This window comes from Aythya marila, assembly GCF_965140915.1.
Source record: "Aythya marila genome assembly, chromosome: 4".
Taxonomy (NCBI): Eukaryota; Metazoa; Chordata; class Aves; order Anseriformes; family Anatidae; genus Aythya; species Aythya marila.
Genome location: NC_139045.1, coordinates 49,975,879 through 49,987,541, shown reverse-complemented (window position 1 = coordinate 49,987,541; position 11,663 = coordinate 49,975,879). Strand labels below are relative to the sequence as shown.

The 11,663-nt window shown below is 36.7% G+C and overlaps 2 protein-coding genes across 5 annotated transcripts in view; both read right to left on the bottom strand.

Moving 5' to 3' along the window:
• The window catches only part of LOC309878116 (tyrosine-protein kinase TXK-like), a 20,647-nt gene extending 18,304 nt beyond the window's left edge, over positions 1-2,343 (bottom strand). Inside the window, exon 1 of the mRNA XM_082760299.1 lies at positions 2,200-2,343. Coding sequence (XP_082616425.1) covers positions 2,200-2,215 — 16 coding nt within the window. The 5' untranslated portion in view covers positions 2,216-2,343. The remainder of the gene's footprint in view (positions 1-2,199) is intronic.
• Positions 2,344-4,979: 2,636 nt separating this feature from the next.
• TEC (tec protein tyrosine kinase) overlaps positions 4,980-11,663 on the bottom strand; it is a 47,787-nt gene continuing 41,103 nt past the window's right edge. For all 4 annotated transcript variants that reach the window (XM_082760157.1, XM_082760156.1, XM_082760158.1 and 1 more), the window contains 7 exons: positions 10,243-10,317; positions 9,294-9,465; positions 8,905-9,121; positions 8,294-8,358; positions 7,415-7,533; positions 6,910-7,067; positions 4,980-5,097 (listed from right to left, as the gene is read on the bottom strand). In XM_082760157.1, the coding sequence (XP_082616283.1) occupies positions 5,020-5,097; positions 6,910-7,067; positions 7,415-7,533; positions 8,294-8,358; positions 8,905-9,121; positions 9,294-9,465; positions 10,243-10,317 (884 nt within the window). In that variant the 3' untranslated portion in view covers positions 4,980-5,019. The remainder of the gene's footprint in view (positions 5,098-6,909; positions 7,068-7,414; positions 7,534-8,293; positions 8,359-8,904; positions 9,122-9,293; positions 9,466-10,242; positions 10,318-11,663) is intronic.

Here is an 11,663-nt window from a genome sequence, read left to right as displayed (position 1 = left end):
TGCTTCTTCTTCTCCTTTCTGCTATGCCCTAACTCAAATCACAGGACTCAGTGGAATAATTCTGGTTTCCTTCAATTTTGAAACAAGGACCTTTTCTTAAGCAAAACACTCTGCATTTGTCAACTATTATGTTAGATTGTATATTTTCAACTATGTATGTTAGATTCACATACATACTAGCAGGTCACACTGATGTGTTCATCATTTAAAAATTAAGCAGTGATGGAATCAGTGAGAGCTGTACATCAGCAAGAAGAAAATCACATTTTGCATTTGCGTTTTGGACCCCGTTTTTTGAAGAGAACAGCAAGACCTGTAAGATCTATTATATGAATGACAGACTTACTGCTTGGAAAGGACACAGGAAAGATATATTGGCTAATGGAAGAAAATATTCAGTAATTTTTAACGGCAAATTTTTTGTAAGGCTGTTAAAATAAATCAGTTATGGACCCATCACTGTTACCAGGTCCTGCTTCTCTGTTTCCTACATAACCAAACATTTTTCCAAAACTTCCAGAGAAATTGGTCAAACCTTGCGTCTTTTAAATCCACCGAAGGAAGATTTTTCCGGCACCCGCAGCCCCACTAGACCTTTCAGCCCACATTTCCTGAGTTATGTCAAAACATAAGCTACCAAAACACATTTGGCTTTGATCATCAGGAAGCGTAACTCATCATGAATCAATTAAAGTGGGTAACTTAAAACCTACGTTTAAATCAAACAAGATGAGAATTTAGGCTGTTGAATCTCCTTCTTTAATCAACCTCCTTCTTTAATTGCATGGAGAATTTTCTCTCTCCAACTTCTGATGGATGTTTGCAATCTCAAAGTTCAGCCATTCTACAAATAATTCAACATGGGAACAAAAATGTATCCCATTTCACTGCTTGTGTCTTTTTCTTTCCGGAAATGGCTATATTAGGAGGAAAACGCTTGTTTTTAAGAGTGTCATATTATCTTTCTGATGACAGAATAACAAGTAAGAATCCTAATGCTAATACAGAGCTATGATAACCTATAGGATGATGTCCAAAATTGGACATTTATCACACACAGTTTGAAAAGAGAAAAGATACCGTGGCAAGGAAGGCATGTGGAAGAAGTGGAAATCCTAGGAAAGTGGTTTTCAAGCTGGCCTTATAAATATCGAGCTTAAAATTTTGCAGCTGATATTTTTATAACCAACTTGGAGGCCTGAAAAAAAAATTCTGCCTGTGCACAATTAAGCAGATGGGATGCTAGAAGAAGAAGAAAAAGATTGGCCTGTTGTGAGGTGAAACAGCTGTTTGCTTGAATAGCTGAAATACAGTCCCAACAAAACTTAAAAGGCACAGTGAAAACATGGAAGTCCTTCGTGATAGCCTGTCAGCAGGTGTTCTATGTCCAAAAATACCCTACAGAATGCTTTAGGTTGGTAAAATTATCTGTGTGGCCAATTCATGTGCAATCTCCCTCCTATCTTCAGTTATGCCTCCCTTTAATTTGTAGTCTTGGGGAAATAGTATCAAAGGACTTGATGAAAGCAACAGGTTAGAGATGAGTTTTTATCATTTGCATTTTATGATTTTATTTCATAAGCTTCTTGGCTTAAGCTTGTTTTTCTGATTCAATGTGTCTCAAAGCACTAGTAATTTTGAAATTGCTGTAGTCCCTTTCTAGCATGTACATTTTTATAAAGCAAATCAGCTTCACCCATCAAAACCAAACCTTTAATATAACACACATTATGCCTCCTGATCAGGTATGTTTGCACCTTATCTAGTAGAAAGTAACAGTACAGTTTGCTGCTAAAAATACTTCGAAAGACAAGTTTTTAGTTTTTCACTTGTGTAGGTTTAGGCTTTCTATATTTTCCTGAGTTAATTCTGCACTGGAGGAAAGACAACTCTAGTCCTACCAAACTTTTTATTCATGTCTATCCTGTACATAATTTTAAGGACAGCAAGTGGGAGTATCTCTGTACCTGTCTGAAAAAGTAGATGTTTTGCTGAACCCATCATATACTAGATTCATATTCATGTAGTAATTTTGAAAGTAAGTCAAAACAAGGAGTCCAAATACAGATCACCTAAGCAGCACAAGAGGAAGCTGTTTGGCATTTTTATGGCAATATTTAAATCACTCATTTGCTAAGTATACAGCTACTGCACAAAACAATACTTCCAAGATAAAAATATGTGGGCCAATTTACTTACAGGTAGAAAGAATCATATCTGGCTGTCTGCTTATATTCAAATGAAATGCAAACCTTTCTTCATCAGTTGCGCCAGTAAAACACCCCTGTCTGAGTGCCTACTGTCTGAGTGCCTAGCTCTGCTCTGAAGCCTAGTAAAACACAAATACATTTTGACCCCACCCACTTTCCTAAAGAAAAAAAAAAAAAAAAAAGTAGATACTAATCACACATCTGGTAAGTTAAAAAAAAAAAAAAAATCTGTCTGCCTGTCAGCTTTCTAGAATCAAATACATACTTTAAAGAAAAAATATTGAACTATAATCAGTAGGGTTAAGTACTGCTTTAAAATGGGGAAAAATGCAGCAGATGTACCAGAATTTGGTTCATTTCAGATGAATTTTTGATCCTGGCATTTGAAAAAAAAAAAAAAAAAAAAGTTTTATTGAGACAGAGAAGATATGAAGTTGTTTTAGTATAGCTGAGCTCATCCATAAGAAATGATGGCATGGTATTTTTTCCAATGTCTTCAAAGACAGGTTAAGTAACCAAGACAGCTGCCTCCAAATCTGTTCTGATTCATCCCAAAATTAACCATCTGAGGCTAGATTCAACTGAAAAATTAAGTAATCTAGAAAAAAAGGTGCCTCATTGTTCCCAAGGAAGCATCAAACCCAACAGGGGATATGCAGAAATTATTCTTGTAGCATGTAAAGGCAAGTGAAGGGAAGGATCCAAAGTGGCATCCAAAGCACCCACCTCATTGAGGAAACTCCTGCCAAACTTCAGTACATTTAGGATATGTTTTATCATATATATTAACGTGTAATTATTGTTGAATAAAGAAACAGCCCTAAGGTTTACTGGAAACTATTAATCTCCAGGTTTTCCCATGCTTCATATATGTTTTCTGGGAAACATTGCTTATTCCTGTAAAATTCCTCATTACATACTGTTGGAAGTGTTGGCAATGCCATACTTTGCAGTGTCTCGGGCAAGAAACTGGGATTCAGAGAAGCAGCTAGAGAAGACAAGATGAGCTTTGCTTACCTTAGATCTTTCATGCTATTCTTTTCTACTACAGGTAGAAAATGCAAATATTTTTCCCTTCAACAGTATGTGCTGTATGTATTAATTTCATAGTGGTTTGGACTCAACTCTTTGACAGGTCTGTTTGTATAGCAGAGATAATCTTGTGAGACTTCATCATTAAAAAAAAAAAAAAAAAAGAAATAATTTAAACCTTTTCTGACACCCTGAAATGGTTCTATGGAATACTACAGGAAAAGGAAACTATTTCTGCAGACAAGAGACTTCCTCCTTTTGAACATAAAGGCTTAGACAAAGCAGTGAGGGAAAGCTAAGACCCTACAACACTGACTACAGAAATGATAAAATGCAGCAATGATGGAATCTATTAAGGTAACTATACTTACCTTTAATAACTTTATTTGAAATAAACTTCACTATACTACTCTTTGCATGGAAACTTTTTTTTTTTGGGGGGGAGGGAGGCAGGACAGACTTTAACAAGGCTGCAGAGACTTCTGCCTTCCAACAGAAGGGAAAGGGCACATAGCTATTAAGGAGAGTTTAAACTTTTCTGCATGAAACTTTTGATCATAGCCAAACCAATCAAATATATATTGATACTACAGTCTATATATTTAATAGAGAGTGTGTACACAAAGATACTTATATACATGGGCTATCATAATGGCATATTCACATGGACAATGTGATCACAAGAAGTTTGGCTTACAATGCACTGTCCTGACGGTAAATTAATGGCAACGCATTACACATTGTTCCAAACCATAGTTAACATTCATTTTATTTACACACACATGTAGTATGACATTATCTGTTAAAAACAGAAAGGTTACATCCCTGTAGGTATATATGACAGACAAAGACAAGCCCTCCTTTAACACACCTGAGAGTGTGTTTTCCCTCATTTACAAACCCATGTATTCAGTTGTATGTAAGACACAGTAGGACAAATTTGTTTGAAAATTTCAAGAGAAATACACAGAGTTTATATAAATAAATGCATGAAATTTATATATTTACAATACATACAGCATATAAATTATTTTATAATTAATCCAAAACAAGGTATTATGGTACACTGACAGCCAGTTGTGCTGAATCTTGGACTGATTTTCCATGAATAATGTCAAGACTAACCTTGCAAGATCTCCAGTGGAACAAACAGCCTAGAAGGGCTTGGGGCATATCATGACTCAGTCCTGAAGCAAATCCTCTTCGGAGTGTTACATTGAACTGAAACTGTTGCTAACAACCTACCACGTGCAAATGAATGAGGCACATTTTGTGTTCTTGCTGCATCATAAAACACCCATCAACTGAGAAAAATAATGTTTCTGGAAAATCTCTAGAAACGTTTGAATGTCAGTAAATAGCCATTTATAGATACCTTCAATTTTTACGCATGCAAATCACTATTACTACTACTACTGCCTGTGTAAAGAGAAACTCAGAAACATGGACTGTACATACATGAATCCAACCCAGTAAATGCAAATTAAGCTCCTGGGCTTTGGTCATATTCTCTTTCTTTCTCCATAAACAGCACACGTTTTTGGCTATGCAGTGCTGAGTTTTCAGAGGAAATACTGCCAGTATTGCTGAAGGTAATGTGCTCATTTCCCAACATCATATAAAACTATCTATTGAAGTGAATCAAATGTTATGGGTTCCCCACACTGTTTAGCAGCATCCAGCAGCCTACAGGGCCAAGCCTTTAAAAGGAAATGATGAAGCCACATCTCTTGAAAGTGATTTCTTCTCAATACTTCTGCTGATGTTGTCTTTTTTTTCAGAAAGCATCTTCATTTTCTGCAATGTCAACGATTATATGGAGCAAGTCTTCAAAAGTTGGGCGTCCCTCTGGTTTCTAAAAACAAAAGTATGCATAGCTGTGATCAGAAAGCAAAAAAGTTGTGCTGATTTCGGTAAATTCTTTGTCTCAACATCATTCCATTGCAATGAATTTGCTATTTCATTAAACGTAAACACATAAACAAATATGTGTTGTTGGACTACACCCTTCGTAGAATTCATTATTTTGCATAATGCTACATTTTTTTATTCCTATCTCCCTATCCTCCCAAATAAATGATTCTAATCTTTCTTTAGGCAACTTGTTCATGCTCCTAAGCATTCTGAGCGTGATTCTTTGAAATCTCGTCCACGTTTTTTGGACTGAGAAATGAGAAATGAGACTGCGTCATAGACTTAAGCAACAGTATTCTTCATTTACTCTATTTGTCTTCCACACGGTTCCCTGTATGTCATAACATCCTCTTTGTTTCATTTGGTTACATCAATACACTGAGGCAGTTTCTTTGCTGACCTTACTGATACAGTTAATTTAACATCTTTTCAGTGCCTGGATAACTTGCACCTTTCCTTCATTTATCAGCTTAAATACATTTGTGCATTTTGAAGATTCAGTATTCACACACTTTTCAAATCATTATTAAATTTATTAAGCAAGGACAAAGGTACCTACAGTTAATCACATTTTATGACAAAGACGTTGCCATTATTTGTGTCCTCTTTGTGATTCGTGAAGATTCTCTCTTTCCAATACTATGATTGCTTAGTTTTTGCTGTTAATAACCCCTCGTGAGATCAATACATTTTTAATCAATTCACTGATGGTCATATAAATTCTATAAACACATATTGATATGCACAGAGTGTTAACAAATAACTTACTGTTATTTCTTAGTCCATTTTAATGATCATTTCAAGCAGGTTTCCAAGTACAAACAAAATTTAATGGTCTACAATTTCCTAGTTCCTGTGACAAGCCTTTCTGGATTGTAGAAACATTTATTATTTTTCAGCCCTCCAGGGCACTGTTGTTTTTAATGTATTTTTTTGTTTCATAAACCAACTGCTTTGTACGTGTTAGATATCCACCAGTCAGTTTCATGACTAATTACTTTTTGTTCCAACACATTCTCCTTCAAGACAAGTGTCAGACCATTTGTCATCTTTATCACTGGAAAAGAGCAGTAATTAGCTCTTTCCATTCTTTGTTTCCCTGATTGCTCTCTCAAAATTAGAGGCAATTAATTAAACCGATCTATTCTTTCATAGACTTTCTACATTAATACCATAAAATCTGCTTTATGTTACATTAGTTGGTACTTAAAGTATTTAATTTAGTTTTCACATCAGTTGTATCAAAATTATATTTGACGACTCTTATATACCCCACTTTCCACTCCCTTCTTCTCACCTAAGGCTCATTCTCCCACTGACCTGAGTACAGGACAATTCTCTCTGCCTCACTCAGCTGGTTCTTTTGATATAGCAAATGCACAAGTTTTCCATTATCTGTCTACCAACATTCAGGTCTGGTCTACATCTCATCTCTTGTACCCTGTCTTTAATGCACCATCAGCAGTAGATCAAGGGGCACCTTCTTTTCCCTATCTTCCTCTTTATGCCTCTCTTGTACCACATGTACAGGAAAAAAAACTGCTCTTTTTTGTTCTACCAGCCAACAGCTATTATCTCCATATGAATATTGCTCAGGAAGGAAGGGCACATGAGTTAGTCTGCTGGGATCTCAGGCCTTGATGACCTGGTTACAGTCAGAATGCTGCAATACAGATTAATTGCTGTTGCTGGACTGGCCCCTTTTTTTTTTAATTCAAAGGGAAAACATCCCCCCACACCAAAAAATGCATACCTCCTGCCAGCACATCATCATGACTTCATACACCTGCTTACAGGCCAGTTTGGGCCGATATAAACGATGTCCTTGGCTAACCATAGTTACCACCTCATAGTTGGAACTTTTTTCAAAGGGCATTTTTCCTTCCGTAAACACTTCCCACATTAAAACACCTAAAGAATGAAAATAAACATTAAGAAAATAAACAAATAAGTTCTTAAAATAAATGTTTATTTTAAGCTCTAGGCTTTCAGTCTTTCTGAAAAAAATAGCTTAAGATCCATATTCTATAAGCAGTGTTCACCTGTGTCATTAATGAAAAAACTTTATTCTAGTAGCATGGATTTTAATAAGTAACAGCACTAATAACCTCCGTGAAAACATTATGCAAGCATAAAACCATGGTAAGCAGTTTCTCTGAACTTCTTCATAGACATCTGAATACTTCCAGATAACTGGAGCTTAACTGCTATTGACAAAATGTAAAAATAGTGCTTTGTTTCAATGATGAACGTCTTACCAAATGACCAGACATCTGACTTGCTGCTGAATCGGCTATAATTAAAAACTTCTGGGGGGCACCATTTCACAGGAAATTTAGCCCCCGAGGAGCTTGTGTATTGATCATCAAGGACATACCTAAAAAAGAAAAGCATTAAATCTTTCCATTGGCCTCCAAGCGTACGCATCATAATTTAGATTTGGAGTTGAATTTCAGAAGCTCATATTGCCACCTAACGGCCATGACTTAGTAACACATGATAAAAACAGCTTCTTCAGACCAGCACTAAGGTTTCAGTCAAGGCACAGTTTGATTTTCTATTTACCTTGGAGTCTTGTGATTATTTAAGCTATACAACAAAAGTCTAGGCCACATGCAACTCAAATTTTTCTGTGTTACCAGAAAAAAATGATGCAAAATCGTCCATTTCTTGCTCTATTTCTCACTGGTCACTTTGGATTCAGATATCAAGAGACACGCAAGCTGAGTAGCACAGAATGGTGGCAACAGCCAAGACAAGTATGGCCAAACCCTGTTTTGTATTAGGGTTTTTTGGGTTGGTTGGTTGGTGGGTTTTTTTTGGTTGGTTGGTTGATGTGTTTTTTTTTCTTTTAAACAGTCAGACCACTGCGTTTGTTCAGAGCCAGGCCTTGCAGGATAAGGGCACACTTGATTCTCTAGAGAATACAGTTTTGCTTTTCCACAGTTGAAAAGATAAAGGAAAGAGACACATCACTACAGAACAAATAATCTTTAAAAGCACTGGAGAAATGAAGCAAAGGATGTTCCTTAGAGAAGTCAAAAAATATCTTTTTTTTCCTGTAACTGCTTGATGTGCATTCTCTTTCATACAAGAACAGGGGCTAGGTGAATTCTCCAGTATCACCATAACTATACCTTGTCATTCCAAAATCAGACACTTTGACCACTCCTGAATCATTCACCAAGCAGTTCCTGGCAGCCTGAAAAGGGAATGGTTAGAATTGGATTAAAACTTGCAGTCTATCTCAGATGAATTACAACAATAAAATGAGGACTTTGCCCTCATTTTGCTCCACAAGTTCACTGATTCACCAAGCTCAGTGGTGCATTCCCATTATGGTCCAGAATAAAATACGCATTTGCTCTTGATAGTGTTGTTTTTACAGCTAAACCATTTTGTAAAAAATTACCAAGAAAAATTATGATCTCAAGGGATTCATGAGCAGTAAAAATGGCACCAATATGGAATAAAGATACACTATTATTTCAGTGCAAACAGCTATCTACTTTTAATAAACATTTCAGAGCAATTTTGTTCCCTTTTCTCAGGAGAGAGAAACCTCTCATCTTTTGTGGTACATTGCAGCTTTAGAGATTTGGTTAGAACCTGAATAGCCAACTTAAACTACTTACAATCTTTTGTGAGAATAAAAGCTGTTATTTACGAACAGGCTGTTTCAAAAAGGAATAGATAAAGCCAGTAATAAAAATTTTAAGGAAGAGTATATTGCATAACAGGATGTTACCAGGTCTCTGTGGATAAAGCTGTTTCTCTCCAGGTACTCCATTCCCTCACATACATCTTGGCACATTGTGAGAAGGACGTCTTTACTGAAAACTCCACGTTTTTGTCTCAGGTAATTCAGAAGGCATCCGTGCTCCATGAACTCTGTCACGATGTATATAGGTCTCTGCTGTGTGCACACACCATACAGCTGAACTAATTTAGGATGCGTTAGTTTCCTGAAAAGGTTGAAATCATGTACTTATTACTTCCTCCATCCTGCACTAGCTCTTTACCCCACAAAACTCCAAAATACCATATGCCTGAAGTGTTTTATCTAGAATTAGTATATGCCATCAAAGGCCCAGAACTGGCACTTTTATAAGTGCCAAGGACCATACAGCAACTCACATCATCACTTTGGCTTCTTCGATGAAGTCCTCTTCATACATCGCACCTTCCCGAATTGCTTTGATGGCCACTTTGTACTGTGCCCTCCATTTCCCAAGGCGCACTACTCCAAATAGACCACTCCCCAGTTCTCTCATGAAAGTCAGCTCCGAGGGATTAATTTCCCATTTCTCTGAAAAAAAAAAAAAAGTGAGAGCCCCTTACTGTTATATAAGCAAACATGTTGAACTAGTAGGTGATAGAGAAGAGGAAGAGAAACCATAGATTACTATCAAATTGGGGAATTTAGGGAGAAAACTTATTCAAATTAACTTGAAAATGTACCAGTTCTACGTCTCACCAAAAAAAGAAGGGAAAATTTTAGCTAGACACAACTTTCAACTAGCTGCTGAGCAACACAGAAGGCAAAAAAACAAAATTTCCCAAAGCCAATAAATATATACTGATATTATCAGACTCGATTCAAGAAGATGTCATCATACAAAGTTCTGTCAATGCATAGAGACCGTTGGGTTCCCTGGTGTGCTGTTCTTAAAAATGGACCACTTAAAATGTTAAATAAAAGAAAAAAAGCAATACTTCTGCAGAGATCAAAGGGCCAAGGTTGAGTAAGAAGTCTGAAGGCTTATGAAGGAGGCACAGCTCTTTAATCAGGAAGAGCCCAAGGTGTCCACAAAAAAGTAGAGGAAGATGCTGAATTGCCCTGGAGCACCAGCAGCAGGTTCTGCTTCTACTCATGGAATTCCTTAGCACCACATGCCTGCCACCAGCTCTGATGCCTTTCTACAGCAATTCTCTCTGCAAGGATCTCAAATATACAACTTGGACCCATGTAAGATAGTATCACAGTACAAAATAAGTTTTTCTGAAAATTTTTAGAAAATGTTGTGGCAGCTTATATATATAAAATCAGAAAAGGTATGTATAGATCAATATAACACAAAGTTACCGTAGCTGAATCCTGCAGTTGTTGGTGCCGTTGTCTTCTTTGGGGTCACTGGGTAACGCAGCCTCGTAACAAGACCTGAAATTCAAAGTTAATTCAAGGATACAGCTTATTTCTGAAACAGTGCCAACAGCAACTCAGCTGCTTGTTCATTGCAGAGTGCAGCACTGGCTAACAATAAACTTACATACAGCTTTGACTCTATTTGCTGCTATTGCATTGTTTTGACTATTCAAAGTAGCTTCAAGGTACACAAGAGAGCTCACTGCATCTAACTTGTTGCATCATCTTTACTGGTGAGTTATCATCTTTACTGATGGATATAGACATATGTATACATATTTGTGCTTTACTGTTATGCAAGCACCAATGAAGGCTGACCAGAGACCACCCCTTTCATAAAGATCAGAAAGACTGTCTAAAAGGTTTTACGTAAAGTTAACGTGAGTTTCACTTTCACATTTATTTTGTACAGTGTTTCATATGAAAAAAAGATGCTGGGTACTTGCTGAATATTCTGCTAAAATCTTTTAGATTCTGTCACAACTTGATACAACAAAAGGAAAAATGAATGAAGCAATTAAAAATAATCAGTAAAATCAATTATAACAAATGAAAAGCAGGGTTAGATTTTGGAGCATGTTTTTCAAAAAAGCATTATCTAGAATATCACTGGGGAATGCTTGGTCATCTGAATTTCACATAAACATCTGGAAAACATAGCTCATGAAAGAAATAAAAGCACAGACTGAACTTAAAAAAAAATACTATATTAGTATCTTTGCCTTCAACCAGATTCCTAAACTCTCCCCATACTTTCATACAGTAGGTAGACACCAGCATGAGCTGTCAGCCGTAGATCTAGGTGTCCAACCTTTACAAAGATACATTTTCAGGCACTCACTGAAAAAAAAAATGCTGTTCTTCTCATGTGTTTTCTGTATGGGGGTTATATCATTTTAAGCCATGGTGACCCACAGGTAAGCACCTAGAGAGTACTCTGGGGCAGTACCATCCCTGCCCATCTGCTGTGGGTTATAGGCCACTGCTAGAGACGTGACACGGAGCTAAATTAATGTTTTTTTTTCCTGACAGAATAAAGCCATTCTTCTATTTCACTGTGGATCAGAGCACACCGAACTGTCAAAGACTGTCAAAAACTAATTTTGCCACACCTTTACCTCAGCTTGTTCTGTGCTTGTGTCTCAGCCAGGAAAAAGGACCTAATTCACTGTACAGCAAGCAAATTGGAATGGCGAATGAGTAATATATACAGTGTTAGAGAAAGTATTGATAGAAAGAAAACACCGTCTGTCCTAAAACTAGAGGCTGACCTCTGTTGCTGGTGTCTATCCACTAGACTGAGCTAATAATAGGAATAGCGTGTGTGTTTATAATACATAAATTACATTTAAAATATATAT